The following is a 25,496-nucleotide window of genomic DNA, read 5'->3' as shown; positions in this document are numbered from 1 at the left end:
ATGCTGTTCCACAGAACATGGGCAGCCACACTGAAAGTCCTGCTTTGAGTTACTGTGGAGCAGACTTCTGGTATCCTTGTGAACGGAAGGAGGAGCTGTCCTGCAGACAGCAGTGAACTACTGGATACATAAAGTGTATGGTGGTCCATCAAATAAATGTATGTAATTACTCAGGAAAAGACTGTTCAACAATTTGACAGGTTGAAGATAGTCACAGGCTGTGGAATGAGTTAGCTGCTTGTGGCCTATTTAGTATGAATATCCTGGTGCGGGTGGCGCTGTGGGTAAAACCTCAGCGCCTAGGACTTGCCAACCGCATGGTCGGCGGTTCGAATCCCCACAGCGGGGTGCGCTCCCGTCCCAGTGCCTGCCAACCTAGCAGTTCGAAAGCACCTCCAGGTGCAAGTAGATAAATAGACCGCTTACCAGCGGGAAGGTAAACAGCGTTCCGTGTGCTGCGCTGGCTCGCCAGATGCAGCTTGTCACGCTGGCCACGTGACCCAGAAGTGTCTGCAGACAGCGCTGGCTCCCGGCCTATAGAGTGAGATGAGCACACAACCCTAGAGTCTGGCAAGACTGGCCCGTACGGGAACCTTTACTTTATCCTGGTGCAGAATTTTCCTGGTGCCCAACAGTTACTCTGCATGGTAGCCATGGCTAAAATCCTAGGCACGGTTATGCACGTGTAATTCTTTAAGTTTTAAAATGAACCTGCAGAGCACATAGCTTTGGGCAGGTTTTCAACTTACATTTTTGGACAATTTAAGTCTAAGTAGCAAGTGTGTGCCAAAATCAAGACTCAAGTTGCAATAGTTTTTTTAAAAAAAGCAATTAAATATACCAGTAATGTGTTCAATTTGTGAATAATACCTGGTCAAAACAAAATAAAAAAATTCCTTCCAGTAGCACCTTAAAGACCAACTGAGTTAGTTCTAGGTATGAGCTTTCGTGTGCATGCACACTTCTTCAGATACACAGATACTGTGTATCTGAAGAAGTGTGCATGCACACGAAAGCTCATACCTAGAACTAACTCAGTTGGTCTTTAAGGTGCTACTGGAAGGAATTTTTTTATTTTGTTTTGACCATGGCAGACCAACACGGCTACCTATCTGTAACTGAATAATACCTATTCACTTTAGGCTTCCTTCAGCCTCTAAATTTTTTAGCTGCTTTCACTTGGCTCCATATGCTTCCATGAAGGCCCTCTCTTCTTCCCCTCTTTTTTTTAACCTGAAAATGAAGCTCTCTTTCATGATAATATTTACTGCAGACTTTTGAAGAAGTTGGAAATATTGCACATTACATTACATTTCACTGCACAGTCATTTGGTTTCTGTTTCATATCATCCTTCTCCTTTTAGGTCTGCAGTGGAATTTTTCTGTTGTATGGTTTTGGGGAGTGGGGATGCAATGGTACAAAAAAAAAAACCCATGCTAACTTTAGCAAAGACCCTTAAGTCATCTATTAAAAGTGAATGCCAATTGCTTTTATTGGGTCAAACAGTCCACAAAAAGATCTAAGTTCAGCAACTAGCAGAGGGCAGGGGTGGCATTCCAAAGTCCAATACACACTTTTGAAAGAAGGAGCCTGTTTCTTGTGCATAGGACAGCCATGCTAGGTCATGAAAATAATGCCTTTCACAGGATGAAAAACTAGCAGAAAACAAAGCCGCTAGTCTGCATGGCTGCTAAGCAGCAATTCTGACCAGAAGCACTTGAATGCTCCTCAAAATTAAAGTGAGTAAATCATTGCCATCAAAATAATTGTTCAAGGCCAACTTTACAATGGAAAGTGGTAAAAAAACAACAAAAAACACAACCCACTACACTCTCTTTGAACATAAACGTATTTAGACTTTCAGACTTCTATTATAATTGTAACATGACAACAGAAAATGTATTCTCTATAAAGTGGATGAACTTTTCATTTTTCCAGTGACGTTCTTCTGTTCCCAAATCTCACGCACTAGACTAGAGCCTTCACTAAGGTTGGCACTTCTCTATATTGTAGACCAAAAATTCAGCAAACTTAGAGAGAGTGCAGATAGTGCGGTGGGGGAGGCCTACAGTACATAATACTCTTATTAAATCTTATTAAAAAACTACAGGTGCCTGGGTCAATTCCTGACAACGGTATGCATCTCTCATAGAGTCTTGCCTTTATTAGCACTACTTAAGACTTCCACAGCTGTGAAAACAGCTTCTACAGCTAAAATAACACTCAAGCCCTAGTCACAAAATCTTTTAGTGTGTTTTAACTCCTGTCCTGGCCTCACTTGAAAGAGGAGTATGTGGGAACAGGATATTTCTATGTGAACTGTTAGTCCGTGTAAATGTCACATGAGAGTGTCTCTTCCAAAGGCACCTGTTTCCAGTACAGAGACCCTGCTCGCTCACTGGAAGACAAGAGTAAAGGAGGCCCCCTAGGTACCTTCAGTTGATGTCAATGAGAATGACCCTCTTTCAAGAGAAAAAGTACCACCAGGTGAAAAGCATATGTAAACAGTGCCCTCCTTTCCTCTTTTTGTGTAAATGCAGCTTCCATCCCACACAAGTTGTTGCCCAACAAGAAGTTATGGAATCCCTGGCAGGTCTGCCTAGGGCAAGACTAACTGTGTTTATATGAGCAGACAAACTCTCTTATACCAAGTCGGCACACTGGTTCATCTTCCTCCATCCAGTAGTAACTCCTTCCCCAGTCTTGCTATCAAAGATCGTTTAAGCATGCAAATGATCCCGGGACCTTCTGCATTCTAACCACACGCTCCAATCACCAAACTATGGACCTTGCTGGATACGTGACTATTCTAAGTTCCCAGTTTGTAATTATGAACATCCACAAATTCAGTCTCTAACACAGTATGCTTTTTCCACATTGTTTCAGCATGGCCAATGCATAATACCAGTTTATATCTTGTTACATAAAACAAACTGTCCCTATACAGTGGTGCCTCGCAAGACGAAAAGAATCCGTTCCGCGAGTCTCTTCGTCTAGCTGTTTTTTCGTCTTGCGAAGCAAGCCCATTGACGGCTTAGCGGATTAGCGCTATTAGCGGTTTAGCGGCTTTTAGCGGCTTATCGGATAAGCGGCTTAGCGGCTTAGAAAAAGGGGAGGGAAGGAAAAAAACCCGCAGACATTTTCGTCTTGCGAAGCAAGCCCATAGGAAATTCATTTTGCGAAGCACCTCCAAAACGGAAAACTCTTTCGTCTAGCGAGTTTTCCGTCTTGCGAGGCATTTGTCTTGTGGGGCACCACTGTACCTCTCGACTTTTTGAACCCAGTGCCTAACCTCCATGGAAAAAATGGGTGCTTGGTTTAAGATTTAATTAATCTGAATTAGTGCAGACACTACTTCTCACAGGTGAAACCATAGCAAGTCTCTCACAGGACAAGCTGATAAAACGTCAACTCAGCAGTAGCATCCAAGTAAGTAAGTGGGTACAGGATTGCAGACTTTACTGTAGCTACATTTCTACATCAGGCCTCAACTAGCTTAAATAATATTTACATCATGCAGCTTTCTAGTTTCAGTTGATTCAGACAGAAAAACACAGAAACTCCTTCCGCTGGAGAAATAATCCCCAAGCCACAGGATAGTAACACTTTTACTAAGGCCAAGGAAAATGCCACAAAGTAGCGTACCCCTTGTAAAAGAGCTTTAAGTTTATTTTACTATAAAGCCCAAAATAAAAGATAATTTCTTCTATTCATGAAAGGGAAAAACACTGTTCTGACCATACAGGGAAATGCAAATATAAACAAAGCACTGATTTAAACAGATCCGGTATCCCAACTACATTGGAGCGAGAGCACACATAACAGGTTGGTGTAGCTGCAGTGACATCCTGTGGCCAGCAAAATCCACCCTACCCACTACAATGTCTGCTATTTGTAAAAACAGGTAAAGATAAAGGAATAAATAAAATAGGCAAAGGTAAAAGTAAAGATAGGGACGTGTGTGGTTCTGTGGTCTAAACCACTGAGCGTCTTGGGCATGGGTAGGCAAACTAAGGCCCATGGGCCAGATCCAGCCCAATCACCTTCTCAATCCGGCCCGCGGACGGTCCGGGAATCAGAGTGTTTTTACATGAGTAGAATGTGTCCTTTTATTTAAAATGCATCTCCGGGTTATTTGTGGGACCTGCCTGGTGTTTTTACATGAGCAGAATGTGTGCTTTTATTTAAAATTAATCTCTGGGTTATTTGTGGGGCATAGGAATTCGTTCATTTGTTTTTTTCCAAAATATAGTCCGGCCCACCACATGATGTGAGGGATGGTGGACCAGCCCACGGCTGGAAAAGGTTGCTGACCCCTGCTCTTGGGCTTGCCAATCGGAAGGTCAGCAGTTTGAATCCCCATGATGGGGTGAGCTCCTGTTGTTCTGCTCCAGCTCCTGCCAACCTAGCAGTTCAAAAGCATGCCAGTACAAGTAGATAAATAGGTACTGCTGTGGTGGGAAGGTAAACGGTGTTTCCGTGCGCTCTGGCTTCCATCATGGTGTTCTGTTGCGCCAGATGACCCAGAAAAGCTGTCTGTGGACAAACACCAGCTCCCTTGGCCTGAAAGCAAAATGAGTGCCGCAACCCCATAGTCGCCTTTGACTGGACTTAACTGTCCGGGGGTCTTTAAATTTACTTGTAAAAATATTGTGAAGGACTGCTGCAAAATATTAGGTGCTGTCAGGCCTCAAGACCACAGCAACTCTTGGAAGACGTGAGGGCTGTCAAGCAAAGATTCTAGTCCTAGAGAGACCAGCCACACCAACCAAGGAAATCTCTTTGCACCAATACAACTGACCTCTATAAAAGCGACTGGATCAAACCTGCTCATTCATCTGAACAACTAGGAGATCTGCTCTTGCCAAGATGCAAATCAGGCCTTTACTTCATCCTGCCCTTGAAAGCAAAGGAGCCAGATCTGACACTGCGTACAGTTGCACAACTGTAAATCAGGGCTATGCTGGCAGAAGTGCTTCTAGGATGCTGAAACATGCCTCTGTTCGGTCAGTTCAGACCTATACATGACAGTTCTGCATAACACAACTGCACGTGTCTTGCAATGGTAGCTGCTGCTCCTGCTGCAACACATGCCAGCACAATATTCTGGATTAGCTGACCACAGTTGTTTCACTTTTACCCTGCGTGTGTTCACAGTGCAACAGCTGATGGCACCAGACAACAGCTGTGGCTGGACAACAACTGTGCTTCGGTAACAACCCCTAATCCAGAGATGTACAGAAATATCTACATCCGATTTCACCCCCCACCACAGAGTGATGCCTGGATCAGAACCCACCCTGCAGCGCATGCTTTCTGCTGAATACAACAGCCCTCCCTCTCCAGCTTCAGCAGCAACCTTCTGTGCATAATACAGGAACCATACGAGGATCATTCCTGTTTGGACTAGGAAGAAATCTCCTCAATTTCCTGGCCTCAACTAAAAAAATCTGCAGAAAGAGTTACAGGTGTGTTGCATGGGGAGATTTTTTTAATTGTTTCTAAACAGCAGCCTTCCTTTCTGAGCAGCATGAGAAGCAATTGCTTCTGCCTCCTCAAGTTTTAAAAGAAACTCCCAAAAACCTGGGGAAGGTGGTAGGTGGGTGCGTGGTTTTGGTGTACAGAAACCAAATTGAAAGGTCTTGCCCAACACATGCAGGTGCAGCCAGGTACAAACCTGCTGGATTAAGACCACTGGTTGTACCCAAGAGAAGTCGCCTTGTGGCTCCCAAATTCACATTGTCAATTGCAATATACATTTCATATTTGTATTCTTTCTTTCAAGCAGCTCAAGTTACCTTACACAAATATCATCCCATGATCTTCACAGCAGCGCTGTGAAGGATGTCAAAAGAGAGTGATTGTCCTCAAATCACCCGCCAAACATCATGGTTGAGCAGGGATTTGAACCCAAGTCTCCCAGTTCTGGTATCCAAATCATACATTCTGTCCACTATACTGTGTGGTTTATTTTTATTTTGCTGCCACTATAATGTTGTTGGTTTTAAGTTAAATTAACACAATCTAGACTATGGTTGTTGTAATGAAGGATTAATGTCTGGAGTACACCTTTCTGGTGAACTGTATGACAATGAGCTGCTTTCATAGCTGTCAAGCCTTTAAAATGTGGGGCAAGCTATTTTCAAAGCAATTACACTTGACAGAGACACAAGTAGCACTGAGCAGCTGTGGAGTCTAAAGAAGAATAAACTTTGGTAGGTGAATATTAGGAGTGCAATGCCATTTCAATATTCAGTGTTCTATTAATATTTTGCATACCATTTACATCTAGAGAGATAAACAAATTCCTTACAGCGCACTCAGGTCAATAGCTAAGCGCTTCAAGGGCACTCGCTATATGGCTTTACAAAAGCCACATTTCTTGGAGAACAGCAAGTGTGTTCTGATATCTTGCGTGAAAATGGGGCAAGAGAGACCTTGACTATACATTGGGGATAAACCACAGCTATGCAGAGAAGAGAGGGGATTTTTAAAGATAAGTTTAGCATATGTCTAAAACTTTCCACTGTCCTGTCTACAAAGTGGCACAAGTAGTTCCTTGGAAGAGGCCTGAGATTGCACTGCCAGAGTCCCAGAGAGCTGCTTCTTTCTCCCCCTCTATCCTTCCTTTCCCTCACCTCCATGGTCCCTATATGCTATGTAAAGCTTCCTTTCAGCCCTTAAAGTCAAGGAACAGAGCTGCTCATTCTACTGTCTGGGAAAACTGCAGTGGCAGTTGCACAGCTTCTCTCTCGTCCTCCAATCGCCTTTTCAAGTTGGTGGAGGAACCGCTATCTCGTTGCACTACTGTTTCCTTGACACAGCAGCACAGGTGGAACTAAAAAAGCCCTCTCACAGCTGCATAGATCTGGGACACTAACAACATGGTGGGAAAGAATGTAAGACGCAAAAGGAAAAAGGCAGAATGAACTAGGGGACTGGAAGTGAAGCTCATGAATGTCAGAATGGAGGATTTCTACTTGTAGGTACTTACGACATATTTACATGCCAGGCAAAAACATTCCTCTTCCCCCAGGCCTTTGACTAAATAAAACAATTTATGGCCTTTCAAACTGTGGGTAATTGTTTTTGTTTGTTATCGTGCTGCGTACTTTTGTGTTTTTATATTGTAAACCATCCTGTGATGTTCAACTGAAGTGTGGAATAATAATAATAATAATAATAGTAATAATAATAATAATAATCACAATCAGGGAAACGGGTTGTCATTTTTCAATCTTGGTATTTAAAATAGGGCACATCAGAGCTGTAACCAAACATTGCAGTATGAAGTGTTCCTGTTCAGCAAGCAGATACCTCACTATTGTGTGTGGATGGTGCCGTTTTTGCCAGGTAAGAGTCCATAATCAGATAAACGAATACACTAAAGATATGAAGGTACAGAGAAAAATGGGTAGAACAGGGAGGGGGGATTTTCCTCTATACAGTATTTCACATTTTTCTTCTTTACTCCCCTGAGTATTCACATCTCTAGTTGGTATTGGACAATATTGATACTGTCCACGCGTGACTGGATGGGAAGTTGAGGGAAAGTCCATAACTCAGTGGTAGAGCTGTGGAGCACTTGCATCTCCACTTAAAAGGGGATCTCTGCTCATGGGCTGGAAAGTCCTTGTCTGAATCCCTCAAAAGCTGCTTACCAATACACATACTACCTGGCGAGATAAGGCTGTGACTTTCAGCCAATCACTGCCTTGCAATGTTTAGTTACCTCCCAGGGTTGTTGTGAACCACCTTAAGTTCTTTGGAGGAAAAGGGGAATATAAATGTAATAATAACAATATACCACTCACACATGAAAGTATTATGTGCAACCACGTAAGAGATAGAAACTTGACTTCAACCACCACTATTCCTCAAAATACAAGCTGAGGTTTTGTTAGACAGCAAATTTTGTACACCAGAGCCCTACTTGTAACCCACACACAACTAGGCAACTTTCCAGAATGACACCAGCACCAGACTAGTAGTTTTGAACTTGCAATCAAGAACTCAGGATATCTCAGTCGGTAAAGTATGAGACTCTTAATCTCAGGGTTGTGGGTTCGAGCCCCACATTGAACAAAAGATTCCTGATTTGCAGGAGTTTGGACTAGAGGACCCCACGTGGGATCATCTAGGAGTGCCTAGCTAGTCCCTCCCTTCCACTCTACAACTCTATGAATGGGTACATGAATGTGTCTGAGTTAGACTATGAATGTAATCAAACAGGTGTAACCAAGTCATCAAACAAACAGATTATTTAAACTGCCAGTATATGCACACTGCAGGAAGGGAAGTACAATAATTAATAAAGAGCATGGGTAGGCAAACTAGGGCCCGGGGGCCGGATCCGGCCCCATTGCCTTCTAAATCCGGCCCGCAGACGGTCCAGGAACCAGCATGTTTTTACATGAGTAGAATGTGTCCTTTTATTTAAAATGCATCTCTGGGTTATTTATGGGGCATAGGAATTCGTTCATTCCCCCCCCCCAAAAAATATATATAGTCCAGCCCCCCACAAGGTCTGAGAGACAGTGGACCGGCCCTCTGCTGAAAAAGTTTGCTGACCCCTGATAAAGAGCTGCCCCTCTCCCACCCTTGGATAAATAAAGTCTTGGGTGAATTGGGGGGCACTGAATTTTTTTATCCTGTGCTCCTTCTTTGTGCTTCATGACTCAGGAAAGGTAAGTTCATCTTGGTAGAGTGTGGTGCTGATAACAGCAAGGTCGCAGCTGCGTTGCGAGGGATTGTACTAACTAGATGATCCTCAAGGTCTCTTCCAACTCTATAATGCTATGATTCTATCTCTTAGGTGCAGGCCCTTTGCACACCAGGCAGCATGCAGGAAGTGGTGTGTGGGATTAAAGTCCAAGGTGAATCTTCTTCGCAGGCAAGCCGCCCTCTGCAAAACACCTGCACCTGCCCACCACCATCACCCAGCTTGCACCTCCAAGGATTGGTAATATAAAAGGCTGGTAATTTGTTTACCCCTCTTTTATTTATCCATATTAGGCAAATCCACATCAGTGGCATTTCCAGCTCGATTGAAAACTAATGGGAACAAATATAGTATATCCTTAATACGTATACAAAGGAGTTCATATACATATTTTAAGAAGTGACATGCCCACAGTACTGCTCCTTAAAAGGGGGTTTAAGCAGATACTCAAGTGCTATCTTAAGCTGTAGTCTCTATGAGCAAAGCTTGAGGGGGGGGATGCCCTTCCTTTTTGAAAACCATCAGGAGTCTCAGATTAGAGCCATCAAGTTGTTTAGAAGTTAAATCTTTCACTTAACACTGAAATTTTCCATTCTGCTGTTGTGAACAAAGCTTGCCAGACCTGAATCTGATATAAACAGAGACTTCATACATAACCTGCAGGTAGGGAAGTCAGGCACTTTAGCATAGTTTTACCAAGATGAGATGAGGCAAATCTGATCCAGCCCTCCTGTAGCGCAATGTGTTGGCGTGGCTGTTAGCCAGAAGGTTGGCGGTTCGAGCCCACTCAGGGATGGCGGTGGGCAAAATCCTTGCAATGCAGGGGGTTGGAATAGATGACCCTTGGAGTCCCTTCCAGTGCTACAATTCTATGATTCTCTATGGTGGGCAATAGGAAATATACCACAAACACCAGCTAGTTTAAGCTTCCAGTAACTCTGAAAATATATGTGGTGATCAAGACATATTTTTAATGAACCTAAAATGCATTTCCTTTATATGACAGAGTTGATTGCTTAATTTTGGTTACGAGACTGGAAGTAGTCCTCGGTACAGCATACTTTCTACCTAGGGCAAATTCTCCCTACTCACCTTAAGTGTCATTGCCACCTCTGTTAACTGTAGTTAAAAAGCAAACGCCTGATGCTTAAAATTTTGCACTGGCTGCCCATGTCACCAGGCGAGATTAAAGGTTCTTTGCATTAATTTAAAAGGCCCTTAACATCTGGGGTCCGTGATATCTCAAGGACCACCTGATCAATTATATCCCTGCCTGATATCTGAGATCTTCCAGAGAGTCTTTGTAAGCGGGGGAAACTTGTATCGAAGACAGCAGACGATAAAAAGCATATTAACCATGGCTAAAGAGATAACTTCCATTATGTTTGTAAGAGTCCAATGTTTGTAAGAGCCCAATTTACATAAACAGCCGAATACTATAAAGCCTATTTTGCCCTCCCTGCCCAGCCAAAATAACCTAAACACCAGGGGTACACAATGTGGTACCAGTGTTAGAAACTAGCCAGGTGCGTTTTGCGACTGGCGCAGGTCCTGTTGCGACCACATGGAGATCTCTGAATGCCAGGTTGGCGTCTGACATCTCCATCTGGCTTGCCCCTCCAGCTTTCTTAAGCAGGTAAGCAGAAGAGCTTATTTATTGCATTTATTTCTCATCTTTTTTTCCATAGAGTACATGGTTCACACCCCCCTTCCTCAGTTAATCCCTACAACAACCCTGTGAGGTAGGTTAAAAGGCTGCAACTGACTCCAAGATCACCCTGTGAGCTTCACGACTGAGTGGGGATTTGAACCCTGATCTGCCAGGTCCTAAGTCCGACAATCTAACCACTATACCACACTGGCTTGAGTACTTCTGCTATGGGGCCAGCTATAAAAATTAAGTAGGTAAATAAATATGGGGAAAGCAAAATATCACTTGGAGAAGGATCTGAAATATTTTCCTTGTAGCTCGACTTTTTTTATCCTAGATTGTTTTATTTGATGTTTTAATGTGTTGTAAACCACTTTGAGATTTTTTCCCCTTTAAAATATAAAGCAGTATAGAAATGAAATTAATAATAATAAATTTCACTGTAAAAAAAAAAAGGCACCTAGACATTCTCTTGTGGTTGTAACTTAGATTAAAGGTGCCATTTGGCAATTAGCTTATATATCCGAGTTTCTAACACTACTCCTGACCACTGGCCATTCTGGCAAGTGCTGATGGAGCCGTGGTCCACCACATCTGGAGGGCACCCCTGGCCTAGGGAAATTAATGATAATGTCACAAAGATCCTGCTCCCACATGCAATTTATTTCACTTAAGCACCCACTTCTATTAAGTTAACTCCTCTCCTATTCTCTTCACAATACCACCTAGTGGCCCTTTTACTCATGCAGCTAATACAGTACCGCATCTCTTTCTGAGAAAGGATGACACCTTCTGAACCAAAACCACTGAACAGCAATAAATGTAAATAATATCCTGCGAAGGTCGGGGTAAATTACCAGGATTTTCAGGTGCGTGTCTGGGATTATACTGACTTTTAGCTACCAACCTCTTTCCCCCTGGGCACCTCCACACCTGATGCAATGACCACGTTCTGACAATCAAAGCTCATCTTAATAAAAACCCAGCTCCTTTGCTCCCACCTCACTCTTCCCTTTGCACAAGCAAGCAAACATGTCAGGAAGCTGCCATCAACCACAGCTTCCCATCATATCTGAAAAAGAAGCAATAGTTAATGGCTTCCAAACAAGCCGGCTTCTTAAAAGCAACTCTAAACCTTTTGGCTTCATATAATCTGGCTTGTTTAGAAACCATTCATCATCACAGTTTCCTGCTTCAAAGGCAAAACCACTCACACAACAAGGTGGGGAGTGAAGGGTGTATTATGTTCGCACTTATAAGCAGAGATTTGATCGTCCAAAGGTGGCCGCTCTCTTAGGAATGCTGGTGGTCTTTCCACTACCTAGGTAGCTCCTTGCAGGCAGATGATGATCTGGAGCATCTGTCAGGGACATTGCATGGGTGGTTTCCTGTACCCTCTTCAAGGAATGCTCATCAAGGTGCTGCAGAATCTCCTGCCTGCAAGAGGTATGCCCAGCTTCCACTTTAACCAAAGAGTGCCCCTGCACTATTTAGTATCATGAGTTAAGTACCAAGTATCAGACAGGCAAGACAAACAAGCTGCCCTTCTCACACCTTGTAATTTCTACCACAACCATGTTTTAAAGGCAATTCGCATAACAGCTGCCACATCAAAGCCATTCTGAATCCTTCCACACCTCACTATTATTATTATTTTTACTCAGGTAGGGTTCTCTCCTGCCCTCCCATTTATGCCCCACTTAAACAAATATAGCTTATGATATGGGCAATATGTCTAAAACTTGACACATCCAATCATAAAAATGATTTGCAAAGTCTAATGTTTGGCAAATACTCAAATTGCAATCATCTTAAGGCACAATTCTTCCCTGCCCCTATTGATGATCACTCCTAGCGTGGATCAGAACTGGGAAAACTCCTTCTATAATGATCTCAAACTCACAACTGAGTTTTGCCTCAGGTTATAGCCAGCAGGTGGGATACTCACAACAAGGATGCTAGTCCCCATATTGCTGAGGTAATGATTGGCTTGTAAATTTGTGTATCTGCATGTCTTTCAGAGTGTGAATCTAGTACTAAAAAAGATTATTTTACTAAGCAAAATCCAGGCCTCTAGAAACAACAATTTAATACCTCAATTTGCTTTGCTTTGCTTTTTTAAGTGGAGGATACAAACTCCAAATGGTGAAGCCAAGTGTGTGCATAGAAGGTGGCAAAACTCAGAAGGCTGCTTTCTCACAGATGAGAGCCAGTGTCACACAGTGGTTAGAGCATCAGACTCAGACTGGGAAGTTACCGAGTCTCAAACCCCTACTCAACCACCAAACTCTGAGTGGCATAGGGTCAGTCACTCTCTCGACCTGAACTACCTCACAGGGCTGTTGTGAAGATAAAAGGGGAAGATCACCTATGCCACTTTGAACTCTTTTGAGGAAAATGTGGGATTAAAGTATCAGCTTGCTAACCAAACCAAACACGGCAATTATAAGTATGACTGCTGCATGGTAACCACAGAAAAGCAAATAGGGTTCAAAAGCGTTCTAATACCTTTTATACTGCTTGTCTGAGACACACTTTTTCTGAAGCTGAACAGCAACATATTCCTGTGCATCAGAAAAGCAGAGTTCTATGCAACTTGACAACTCATCACTCATTCCGTCCAAGACAATTGATCCAATAACATGCATCATAGGAATAATTTCAAAACCCAACATGCTACACTTTAAACATTACCATGCCTCATCATTTCAGAAATCAATGAGCTATGGTGTAAAATTAAACCCTTCAATATAGAGTCAAGAAAATTGCTATCCCCCACACACTCTTGTTTGAGCCACACCTTTTACAAACCAGGGCTACTACTACCATGAGGTTTAAGTAAAATCTACCAGAGAACCAAAGGGATGCGGGTGGCACTGTGGGTTAAACCACAGAGCCTAGGGCTTGCCGATCAGAAGGTCAGCGGTTCGAATCCCCGCAATGGGGTGAGCTCCCATTGCTCGGTCCCTGCTCCTGCCAACCTAGCAGTTCGAAAGCACGTCAAAGTGCAAGTAGATAAATAGGTACCACTCCGGCGGGAAGGTAAACGACATTTCTGTGTGCTGCTCTGGTTCGCCAGAAGCAGCTGTCATGCTGGCCACATGACCCGGAAGCTGTACACTGGCTTCCTCGGCCAGTAAAGCGAGATGAGTGTCACAACCCCAGTCGTCCGCAACTGGACCTAACGGTCAGGGGTCCCTTTACCTTTACCTTACCAGAGAATCAACTACAAGGACTTTTATGCAAATTATTTGCATAGAATTTCCTGCTTGGGGTATATTAATTTGACCTCAAAGTGTTTCTTGCAGACCCCTCTTTAAGCTAGAGGCAGGCAGCTGACAGCCTGCAAGTTCTCATTTAATTCAACCACTAGTCTGTCGTAGACTTCCTACTATCAAGAGACAAATGCAGCAGGGGCACCTTAGACTCACTTTATGCATTCCTGCACAGTACCACCATGATCAGCATCTCTTTAATGGTTGCGCCCATGTAGAGTCCAGTGTGAACAAAGATTCTCACCTGTATATTGCTTAACACGCCATTAGAAAGAACCACGTGGTCAGAAGCCTCCATGTGACCCAGGAATAGCATGAACAGCAACTGGGGCAGTGTCACCCATAAGCACATGTTAAGTACAGCGTCCAAGAAATAGCATACAGTACTAGAGCAATCATCTAATTTCTCAGGAAAGTGGCAAGACTTGGGGAGTGGGGAGCAATGAGTGTAAGAGAAACCACTAAAAAGGTTCACCAAGTGAGATGCTGCTTACAGTTTGCTAGAAACAACATATAACTTCCTTGCCTATATTCATAGCTTCCCTCGCCATGCCAAGCACACACAAATTGTTCTTTACATCGAAGAATCTGTGGAAGCAGTTTGGTGATTCAGTTGAGGCAAGGACTGTTGGAAGACCTGGCTAGGTGGAGAGAGACAGACAGACAGACAGAGAGGTGCTGCTGAGGAAGCCATAGAAAGTGCCCAGTTCACATAGAATCCTCTCTCACAAAAAGTCTGAACTTTGTCTTGCATGTTCCAGTTTGGGACCATTGTTTAACACGATACCTTTTGTGCATCAGAACTCCACCATGCAACTTAAGCCATCTAAATGAGACAATGGGTTTCTACTTGGCGTAACCTGACAAATCTTTTAACAATCTTTTCTTCTCTAACTCCCCAAAGACATTATATTCACAATCATTCTTTGTTCGGGGCTGAAAACATATCTTCAATACATAGCAGCCACTCTGAAATTTTTAGGAGCCAATGCTTCACTGAGTTGATTAAAATATTAACAACTGCTAGACCATACCATGAAACCTCTTGCAGCCCAAGGGACCAGGTACTTAATCTCTCCGTACACCTGCATTTGATATTAAAAACTAACCCCAATTCTTTTGGAGAAAAGAGCTAAAGATTGTTAATTCGTTATGGGGGGCGGGGAAGAGAATGACTGCTAATAATAATATACAGAGTCACAAACAATGTTTTACAGAATAAATAGGAGGAAAAGGCAAATTTGAAACTATATAGCTTACAGTGTTGACAATGATGAAGACTAGAGAGGGAAGGGAAGAACAGAGAGAAAATAAACAGAAATTAATACTTACAAATTCAATTACATGTACTTACCAGTAGGTATTTTTTCAACTGGGGTTTAAATATGGGCTAAGAGGGTTAAGTCAAAGGCTTCGTGGAAGAAATGTGGGGTTGATCATCACATCCTTACCTACACATGCCCTGTGCTAGCACAAGAGGAATCCACAATCCGGACAGGAATAACACCTGTAGGCCAAATCTCCATACATAGCAGCTGGTGCCCTGATTGCATTATTATTTTGGGAATCACTTTTAAATGAGGCTTAGGTATGATAAGTATTGGAGGAGGCAAGGGTATGGTGATAAACGGGGACAGAAAGATGGGAAAATATAATTGCATGGAGCAACTACTGTAAGAGATGAGCGCTCCTGATAAAAATGAACAAACAAACATTCTGCTAACTTCACTGACCCATGTTAAAATATTTCAGGGTCCAATCCTTCAGAATTTCTTGCTACTTCAAGAAGTTCAAGAAATGCTTTCTTCAGTGGAATATGCGCAATGTTAGTTGTTATGTTAATAATGAACTTATGTCCCTAAATTTATTGTACTCTCAGAAGAGACTAGAGGACACTCAAAAGACAGCCCTAGAAGTGAGTGACAGCTTTTTCAGAAAGAAAACCTTAACGCTGCTTTGTGCAGATTTATGGCTATATCTTGCATAAGTGAGGCATTATGCAGAAGCTCCGGAGATTTATAGTATTATGTGCCACCCCAAGTATCTTGCGGTTTTGCACTTCACAAAAACTCAGCAAAGAATGAAAGTCCAACCCCCTACAAGATTCAGAATTAGATAAAAATTCATCTGCAAAACAGAGCCATCCCGCCCACTCCAAATATTAACCCAGAACCCACATTGTGTACCACACAATGTACAGGAACCAAGACTTCACACCAGGCTCTGATAAATCAAAATGCAAATAGCATGAGCCAATCAGCTAAATCCTCTGGCCCAGGCGAGACTTCAAACAAACCACACACTAACTGACAGTTCTGATCTCATGACCAGTTAGGTACCATATAAAGCAAAATGAAACCTCCCAACCTCACCAAGAAAACAGTATCTCAGCTACAAGCCTATTCTATCCAACAGATCAAGATGTAGTAAAGATAAAAATATACAAAGCTGGGGGGGGGGTTGGGGGGGAATCTTTCCAAGCAAAAGGGGAGGTGCCATTTGAAAACAAATGAACTATTCTATATATGTATGATTTATCTCTGTCTACCTGGATCTACTCTAGGGATAGTATTCTAGGAGTTTAAAATTTCTAGCCTCCAGAAATAGCTTCCAATTTGCATTTTAGATTTATTGATGCTTAGTAGCTAGTATTCCTTAGCTTGACGTGCCCTTTGGGGGGGGGACCCTAAGAATGCAGCTTTTCTGGACAACTAGTGAAAAAAGTTCTCAGCATTGTTGTTTTCCCAGCCCATAATTTCTTCAGGATGTTTAAGTACCTGTTCCATTTGGGGGAAAGAAGTGTGCCACCTACCCAGCAATGCACTCTACTCAGCTCCAAGTAGCTCTGGACCCATTATCTCCCACATCAACGAGCACTGCTACACTTAGCAAGCACGTTGTAGTAGGCAGGTAGGCAAAACAACTACATTTTCCCCTTTTCTGAATCCCACTCCAGCTAGATTTTCAGTGCCTTCCTTGGGAGCAGGTGCTTCACAATATGGAACTTAGTAATAATTCATGTTCTCATTAAAGGGGGCCTCTCTGCTTGGTAATATGCACATATCTAAAATGCCATTTATGATTTCAGGCTAGCCGTCCTCAACCTGGTACCCCTCCCAAGGATTTGGACCACAACTCTGCTCACCATGCTGGCTGGGGCTGATGGGAATTGTAGTCCAAAACATCAAAAGAGCACCTGGCTGAGGAATCCTGTTTTCAGCAAACTAAACTGCCATGTCAGAGGATGCGCCAGAGGCAGTATGTTATAATGGTAGCAGAGCATCAGACTAGGACATATGAGACCTGGGTCCACATCCTCACTTGCAGTGTTCGAAATTAGCCAGGCATGTTCAGCACCTGGCTATCAACCACTTGCGACCAAGTGAAGATGCTCACGAGCCAGGATGATGCCTGACATCTCCACCATCTGGAGGTGCATGCCTTGGGATCATTAGATCGGGAGTGCTTTCACACACAAATACCACATCCTGTAGAATTCTCTGTGTTATGTTTTTGGAATGTAATTGGAATGAATTTCAGGAACCAAAATGCTTTTTCTGTGCAGCCTGAGCAGCAGCTATCACTATTAAGAAATAAGGGGCAGGAACAGGCCAATATATATGTGGACTGTCCCTGGATCAAGTGACCTTTCTCAAAGCCCTTTACCTAGCTCAAGGTTGTCATCTGAACTAGCTAGATGTTTAACAGATAATCAATCACAGTCAGTCCATTATTTGAAAAATAAAACTTTAGAGCCGTCTTAGGCAACCGTAACCTTGGTTTAAGGGCTATTTTGGAGCCTAGCTGATATATCTGAGTTTCTAACACTGCTTGCTAATCGGCCTTGGGCCAGTCATTGCCTCTCAGCCTTACCTACCTCACAGGGCTGTTGTGGCGATTAAACAAGGACAGAGTACACCACCTTGAGCTCCTTGGAGGAAAAGGTGGGATTTAAATGCAACAAATAAATATATAAAATACTGAAGATCCCTCTACCTGGGAGCAAACTTGCTATAGGCCCTTGATACTGCAACTTGCATTACATATCCCCCCCCCCCCCAGTACATCAGCCCTTATGGTCCTAAAAGACAACAGGGTGCCCCTTCATGGTTGCACATGTACAAGCACCAAATAAGAAAAAACACCATTACCCATTTCTGACATTAGTTTCTAAACTCAAAGCCCTTCAACCTGAGATCTTTTAATTGTTAGTACAAAGAAATTAACCTGGGACCTTGGGCATGAAAAGCATATGCTCTCTGACACTGAGCTATGGACAAGCCCCCAAACTTTAGGACCTTCTTGCTTAGCAGAGTAGAGTTGTGGGGGTTAATATGCTTCCTGGCAGTTGCTGAAAAACATTTTGGTTTCTTAATTCCATCTGACTTTTAGCAGCAATTGTGTTTTATTGCAACTTTTTAATGGTTCTATCTTTTTAAGTGCTCGCATACTGTTGTATTCTAATCTTTGGTTATATGTCACTTTGGGCATTTTCATTAAAAAGTGATGATTAAATATTGTAAATAATTTAAGCAATGAAACTGACAGCCTCTTTGTACGGTATGCGTACAAAGTATTTTTTTACACTATAAAAATCATGAGTACAGTATAAGAACTGCATCTCAGTGATTTGCAGCCTGGTCCTCTGGGTGTTTATACAGCAGTAAACCCATTGAGTACAATAGAGCTTACTTCCAAGTAAGGGTGCATAGAACTGAAGTCATAATTTTCCTCCCACAAGACAGGCGTGGCGTGGCACTTTTGGATTTTGCTGTAACCACAAGTCCAAATCTTCTAGAGAGCAAGCCACACTTGTCATGATCTGGAGCACGTTTATTTTTTGCAGATGGACAGCCTTTTTAAAATCGCAAAACGGATGTATCGAAAAGGTACATGTGATCATTCACAACAGTTGTTTTTAGATAAGATTTTCTTTCTGCAACACTACTAGCCCCACGGTGGCAGCTTTTCACATTTCAATAGGCAACTAAAAAGAGTGGCAGCAAGGTCCTCAGCAAAGCTTCAAAGGCCTGCCCTTGAAGATTTCAGTTAAGAAAAAGCTGTTGTGTTTTGAGGGCATTTGTTGCAATATGTTTGCAACTCCTACTAACTAGGAAAATGACGTCAAATGAAATGATGTTCAAAGAGTCGCCCTCTTTTTAGGAAAAATGGGTTTGTGCCTTTAGCAGGCATGAGAACATAATAGCAGCACAACTGGATCACACCAAGGTCCACTTAGTCTAGCAATCTGTTTCCAACAGTGGTCAGTTAGATTCCACCCCCAGAGCTGGGGATGAAGATAGCAGTCACCCCCTGTTTCTTGTCCCCATGTTTTTTAATTTATACAGTACCAAAAAAAAATCTTGTTTTTCCCCTCTGAAAGGCACTAATCAAAGTGGCTAGGTAAAACAAATGAAAATGAATATAGATTCAGAACCACGTGGCTAAAACCTGTGTATATCTATGCCTTATGAAACCTAGTGGCCGTCTTCACATCTTGTGGCAGTAAAATCAATACATTCATGATGCATTGTTCATCCCCAATACAAAGGCCCAGGTTTATCTGGTTTTGTGTGGGCCAGAAATATAGGGATACATTTGGTCTGGAACACATTGACTGGGAGGACTGGAACAGGGACAGGCCATAGCACCATGGTACAATGTCTGCTTCACATACAGAATATCCCAGGATTGATCCCCTGAATCTCTAGGTAGGGCTGCAAGCGTCACCTGTCTGAAATCCTGGAGCTGCTGCCAGTCAGTGTAGACCGCACTCAGCTAGATGGACCAATGGTCTGACTCTGTATTAGGCAGCTTCCTATGTTCCCTACCTTCTAAACTGTACCCTGGCAATTCTGTTATCAGAATGGAACTTTGCTTCTTTTAGCAGCTAAGCACCCTTGTTCTATACAAGCCATTTATAATGTGAAAGAAAATGAAGACAGAACTTTTGGAGAGGCAGAGTGAATACTCCCCCACCCCCTTTCAAATTAAGAATGCAATGAAGAACAGCAATTACATGGTGTGGAAAGCTTTCTTGCACAGTTCAAGACTGCCTTGAACCGTGGACATAATTAAGCTTACTATGCAGTATCTTTCTGTCCAATGCAAATACCCTAAGTTTTCTGAATATCTAGCCAGCCTCTATAGAGGATCCAACAGGCAGCCTTCAGTGAACTGAGCAAGAGCATCAGCTGCTGCATACAAAATGCTACTGTAGAAGAAAAGTACAGTACAGCAATATAATAGGGCTGCTGGTCTCTCTTATGTGATAAACATATCAATCTAAGCAGTTCGCCAAGTATGTTTCAACCAACATATTGGCTTTGCTACTCGGAGATCCACTGAAATGAAGCACACAGAACACGTGACCGCACTGATTTCATTAGGTAGCAATAAGGGGGGGGGGGAATAATTAGATGTGCTTTGTGCAGTAGCAAGGCAACCTTGCAATAAGAAATTCTTTTGGGGGGGAATACTAATATTCAACTATAAGTGTCAATTAGATCTGCATATTCTCATAGGCAAGTGGAATTCAGGTGGAATTGACAGGTGTAAAGGTCTGAAACAGCCAGTTCAGATTACTGCTGTCATATTTCTACACCACAAAATAATGTCAGGGAAAAGGTGCATCACTGTGAAAGGCTGGCAACAACTGGAAGAGAATGTTGCCCATGTAATACTCAGTAAGAAGAGAAAGCTAGACACACCATTTTTACTAATTATTTAAAACATCTCAACTAAAGTCACAAACTGAAGATATTGAAGCCTTAGGATATACTACTTAAGGAAGGAAAAGCAGAATGAAATTAATCCAGCCTTGCGTTAGGTCTTGGACCAGAGAAGCTCCTTCCCACGTTGCCTCTTAGTACCAAAACATGATCTTAACTACTACATGTGCTTCAGCACTACCCACAACAGGGTGATGTGAGGACAGAATGAGGCTGGAATGCTATTCCAGACATGCCAGTTTTAAAAACCATCAAGGGCCATAAGCACAGCATTTTGGTGTCATTTTAATCAAGAGAAAAAAGGAAGCAGATCTGCTCCCAAATTGTACTTGCTTTTTGCTGCTTCTGTGACAACAGTGGCAGGCTGAAACAGAGGAGAAGAAGTAGGAAGATGCTAGGACATATCTGCTTCGCTTAGCACAGTAGTAAAGCACTTTGCTGTACTGCAGGTTTACTGCTTTGCTCACTTAACGCTCAAGTAAAAATCTACCTAGCAGTGGATTCTCTCCTAGGGTTCAATACCAGCATGCTCTGGTCCTTTGAAACACCAAACTCCATGTGGATATAATGTACTACTCTGGGGAAAACATCAATATGATTTAAAGCTGTGCAACTCATAAGCCTTCTACTGGAATCCAAAGAATCTCAGATTTTGCTTCTTTTAGCAAAGTTGTGTTTCTAGCCCTCATGGTGGCAGAGGAAAGCCTGAAGGAAAAGCTGCTAACAGACTAGATGCAATCAGAGCAGCGCAATCTACCCAGAACAATTTCAATTTTACAGATGCTGCAAAATGTCCATCAACTGGTTCCTGAACAGCTACCTGCGTAATGCCAATTACAACTAATTGGAATATGCAGAACAGAGCACATGTAACTCCATGTCCAAAGAGACCTTCACAGTACAATCTGTCCAACCCTGCATTTACAGTAAAATCCGGAACATTTGCTTCATTGTAAGCAATAGGCACCAATAGCGCAGAAAAAGAAAGAGGGGCGACTCCTTCAAGCCTTTCCTTACCTGGTGGCAACTGAAAGTTCTGAATATTTGTTGGATTCTGAGGAGGCTGAGGCAGACGAGGTGCTAAAACAGTGGGAGTCAAAGTTGCTCTGATTCCACTTGTAGTTGCCGTCGGAGTCCTTGGTAGGCTCTGCGCCACCGTGTTGGCAGCACCCTTAGCCAGGCCTGTGGGGGTGCCTGGAGGCGCAGGAGGAACCCCACCAGGATTAGGGGCCACGTTGGGCAGGCCAGCTTGCATAGTTTGCCCGATAATCATATTACCCCCTGTAGTACTGGGCTGGCCACTAGCAGCCAGAGTCTGCTGTTGAGTTACTGTCTGCACAATAGTTTTAGGAGACTCTGATTTGATGACCTGCGTGGTGGGTGCAGCCGGTACCCCAGAACCTGGCTGGCTGTTCACGAGGGTGGTCTGGAGGGAAACACCAGACCCCACGGTGGCTGCAGCGACAGCCGCGGGAGGAAAACTCCCCACGTTGATGGTCGAATTGATCACAGTATTGCTCCCGTTCTGGGTGGCTGCAGCCACAGAGGGTCCCGCCGTGTGAATGGGTGGCCTCACCAATGCTACAGTTGGTCCCCCAGCTCCAATACTTGGGGGCTGCTGTGAGGAGATCACCGTTGGGGAGGGCGAAGAGGCGGAGGACACCCCAGTGCCAAGGAAAGAAGTCTGGATGACGGTATTTGAAGCGGATGGCAAGACGGCGTTAACGGTACTGACTTTCCCCACATTTCCAGGTCCATTGTTAACAAGAGGGGTGACAGCAGGGATTACGGTAGGGTTTGCCGTTACAGGCGTGGCCGAGAAAGCAGCGTGAGAATTCATCACTACGTTACTCCCATTCAAGGTCTGCACTGTCGTGGTCCCAATTTTACCATTCCTGGTAGATAAAGCTGTTGCCATGGTGCTGATTACCACTGATTTACCCTGGCTAAGGGTCCCTGGGGTGACAGCAGCTTCAGATCCGCCTTGGACAGGTGCAGTGGTGCTGGTGCTGGTTGTGGTGGTCCCGTCCAAAGTAGAACCCTGGGACCTGGCGTTATGATTGATAACACTCCCTTGCACTCCACCAGCTCCTGCAAATAAAACAAAGGCGATTAAATGACAAGAACATACAAAAATAAGAGAGAAGCCAAGAAGTCTTTTGACTAGAGAAGCCAAGAAGAAAACATCTGCCAAACTCTGCTAAAACAGTGGGACTCTTCTCCTTTGTCTTAAACTCTCTATATTGAATGACATGAAAAAGGTGAAAATATTTCCAGAGCGGAAAATAAAAAAAAATCATCTCACTGTTCCCATCCCCCCCACAAACGGTAAACTTAATAATTAACCAAAGCCATATATATATATGACACACACAATAAGAAATCAGCTCCTAAGGGGATTGATTATGTGTTTCTTTTTCCTTCTTTGGACACTATAGCACTGTGTTTGATAATACTCTATTGCAAGCCTGCTCTAGCAGTTGCAGGGAGGAAAAAAAGAGAAAAGTAAATAGGGGGCAGCCCAGAGGCTTCAACCCCCTCCATACAACCCCCTCATCTGCTATAGGAAAACCTAGTGGCTAAATGTTTCCTGTTGAATGGAACAACGTGGAAAAGTGGGACTGAACAGCAGCTGTCAGAGAGAAGATAGAAGGCAAGAGGTTGCAAGGCAGTGTTAGAGGACTTCACCCTCCCTCTTAAACATACACACATTAAACCCTGCTGCTTTGATTGCTGCTCCTACAAAGGAAAACAAATACTAGCAAAGATGCTTCTTTTGCACCCAGAAAACCCACTGACCCTAGCAAAGTCTGGCATTATGTGTTACACCATCCCTGACTTTACAGGCCCCGTATTCAGAAGACACAAGTAGGAGGACTGTAATCAGACAGATAACATCACACAAATCAGGGCTACCGGAGGGTTCTTCCTCCAAGATCCCCCTTTACTAACCTGGAGTCCTACATGCAACAGCATCCCTGTAATATTTCAGTCACACAAAAGCGAGGGAAAAAATATATAGAGGGGGAGGGGAGTGTAAATCATGGTGGTGGAAGGGGAGAGAAGCACTGTTTTCTTTCCCTTACAATGCTCCTCTAGCCATGCAATGAAAGACAGGACCAAATGTTATGATACCCCTCACAGTCCACTGTCTTGCTATAAAGGGGAAAACATTCACAGATGGGCTGTCATCTCTCCCAACCCCACGGGCAAGAGGGGCTTGTCCTCAGATTCGAAGCAAACGACACAGCCTGGCATATTGTTTAAGGAGAAAGAAGAGACTTCAAAAGGTTGAGGTATAACCCCGACGACAACGGAAGGAGAAGCAGCCAAACAGACTGGCCTTTGCAAAGAGGTATATTTAAAAAGGGTTCCTGACCCCGACGTCCCCCCATCACTTCCTCTTCTCAGGGGAAGCTGGTGTCATGATTAATAACAATGCCCCCCGCTCCACACAAAAATCCTTGCACTTCGGCTACAGAGAGTGGGGAGGGCAAGGAAGAATTCAGACAGCTCCAGAAGAGCATTATATATATATACAGAGGGAGAGGGAGAGAGAGGACGGGAGAATCTCCCCTGTAAACAACACAATTTCTTATTTCTTTGACAAGGCAGTGGGTAGGGGGGAGGGGGGAGGCGCAGAAGTCAAATGCCAAGGGTCTCCCCTCCTGATCAATCAGGAGCACCCCAAATACCCCAGCTACCAGGAGATTGAAGTGGGGGGGGGAGGGATGACATAATTAAAAAGGAGGGGGGTGGAGACGGTGTTAAAGAGGAGAACTGCCATACATACACACATATACAACCACAACAAAACCCCTTAATAATCCATTTCCACTCTAGATGTAGTAGGAAGGGGGGGAGGGGAGGCCAGTCCCAGCCAAAAATAGTATGTTGCGGGGAGGGGAGCGAGGGGGGGGGGTTGGAGGGTGAGAGGTTGGCATTCAAGGAAGGCCTCCCTCGCCCCCGACCCTCTCCACCCAGCCACCCCCTTGCACACTCCAATTCCTATCATAACAACAACTGGGGGGGGGGAGAAGAGAGAGAATGGGAAAGAGGAAAAGGAAAGAGAAAAGAGCAAGGAGGGGAGCCAGCAGTCCCGGTTTAAGGGGGGAAGAGGCAGGAGTAGGGGGGAACGGGGGGAGGGGAGAAGGGGAGCCCCCTGTGCCCCCTGAGGAAAGGGGGCAGCCCCTTCCCACCCCCACCCCCACCCCCCGTCGCCTCGCCAGGTTACCTGGCTTGGTGATCTCGGGGCCACTGAGTCCCATCTTGGCGACGCTGGTGGCGGCGGCGGCGGCGCTGCTGCTGCCGCTGCCTCCGCCGCCGGTGGTGGTGCCGGTGCCGCTGCCGGGGCTCTCGGTGTGGACATGAGCACTGCTGCTGCTGCCGCTGCCGCCTCCTCCTCCTCCTCCTCCGCCTCCTCCTCCGCCGCCGCCTCCTACTCCTCCAGGGCTCGGGCTCGGGCTGCTGCTACTGCTGCTGCTGCTCACAACATGGTTCCCCAGCAGCCCCCCAGCGGCCCTGAGGGGCTCCTGCGCCCTGTGGTGCTGGTGGTGGTGGCTCGAGGCCGCCAGCTGAGACTCCAGGGAGCCCACCAGGTCGCTCACCACCTTCTCGTCCACATCAGGGTTCAGGAAAACCTCATCCAGCAGATCCGAGCCCGCCGCCATCTTTTTTTTGGAGGGTTCCTGTGAGAGGCTCCCGCCCGACCGACCGCCTGCCGGCCCCCCCCTCCTCCTCCTCCTCCTCCTCCTCGCTCACTCCTCCCTCCTCGCGCTCGCCACCCCTCCCCTCTCTCCCTCACTCACTCATTTTACACATACACCCAGCTCCCCTCCCGCCCCGGCCTTCCCGCACTGGGCATGCGCGCGAGGGAGGGGGGGGAGAAGGGGAGGGGCGGGCCGGCAGCCGAGGCATCACATCAGCGGCCGGAGAGGGATTCCGCCGGCTCCCGATTGGACGGCCGGTCGCTATAAAAGCTCGGGCAAATGGCTGCGAGCGCTTAGTAAGGGGACGGGCGGCGGCGGGCCCGGCTGCGGCCTAGCGAAGGGGGTTGGGGGAACGGAGGAGGAGGGGGAAGGGAGGAGCGCCGGGTGCGCGCGCGGTTGGCGGAGAG

The 25,496-nt window shown here is 44.7% G+C and overlaps 1 protein-coding gene across 3 annotated transcripts in view; it reads right to left on the bottom strand.

The window, feature by feature from the left end:
- Positions 1–25,104, bottom strand: part of TAF4 (TATA-box binding protein associated factor 4) — a 73,031-nt gene extending 47,927 nt beyond the window's left edge. For 2 of the 3 annotated variants that reach the window (XM_081867548.1, XM_081867549.1), the window contains exons 1-2: positions 24,615–25,104; positions 21,398–22,471 (exon numbers count right to left, since the gene is read on the bottom strand). In XM_081867548.1, the coding sequence (XP_081723674.1) occupies positions 21,398–22,471; positions 24,615–25,050 (1,510 nt within the window). In that variant the 5' untranslated portion in view covers positions 25,051–25,104. Of the gene's footprint in view, positions 1–21,397; positions 22,472–24,614 lie in introns of those variants that run through there. The other variant, XM_081867550.1, reaches the window with a different exon arrangement.
- Between the last annotated feature and the right edge of the window lie 392 nt (positions 25,105–25,496).

Source organism: Podarcis erhardii (genome assembly GCF_964252035.2).
Source record: "Podarcis erhardii genome assembly, chromosome: 6".
Lineage (NCBI taxonomy): Eukaryota > Metazoa > Chordata > Lepidosauria > Squamata > Lacertidae > Podarcis > Podarcis erhardii.
This window is presented reverse-complemented; position numbering and strand designations above follow the sequence as displayed.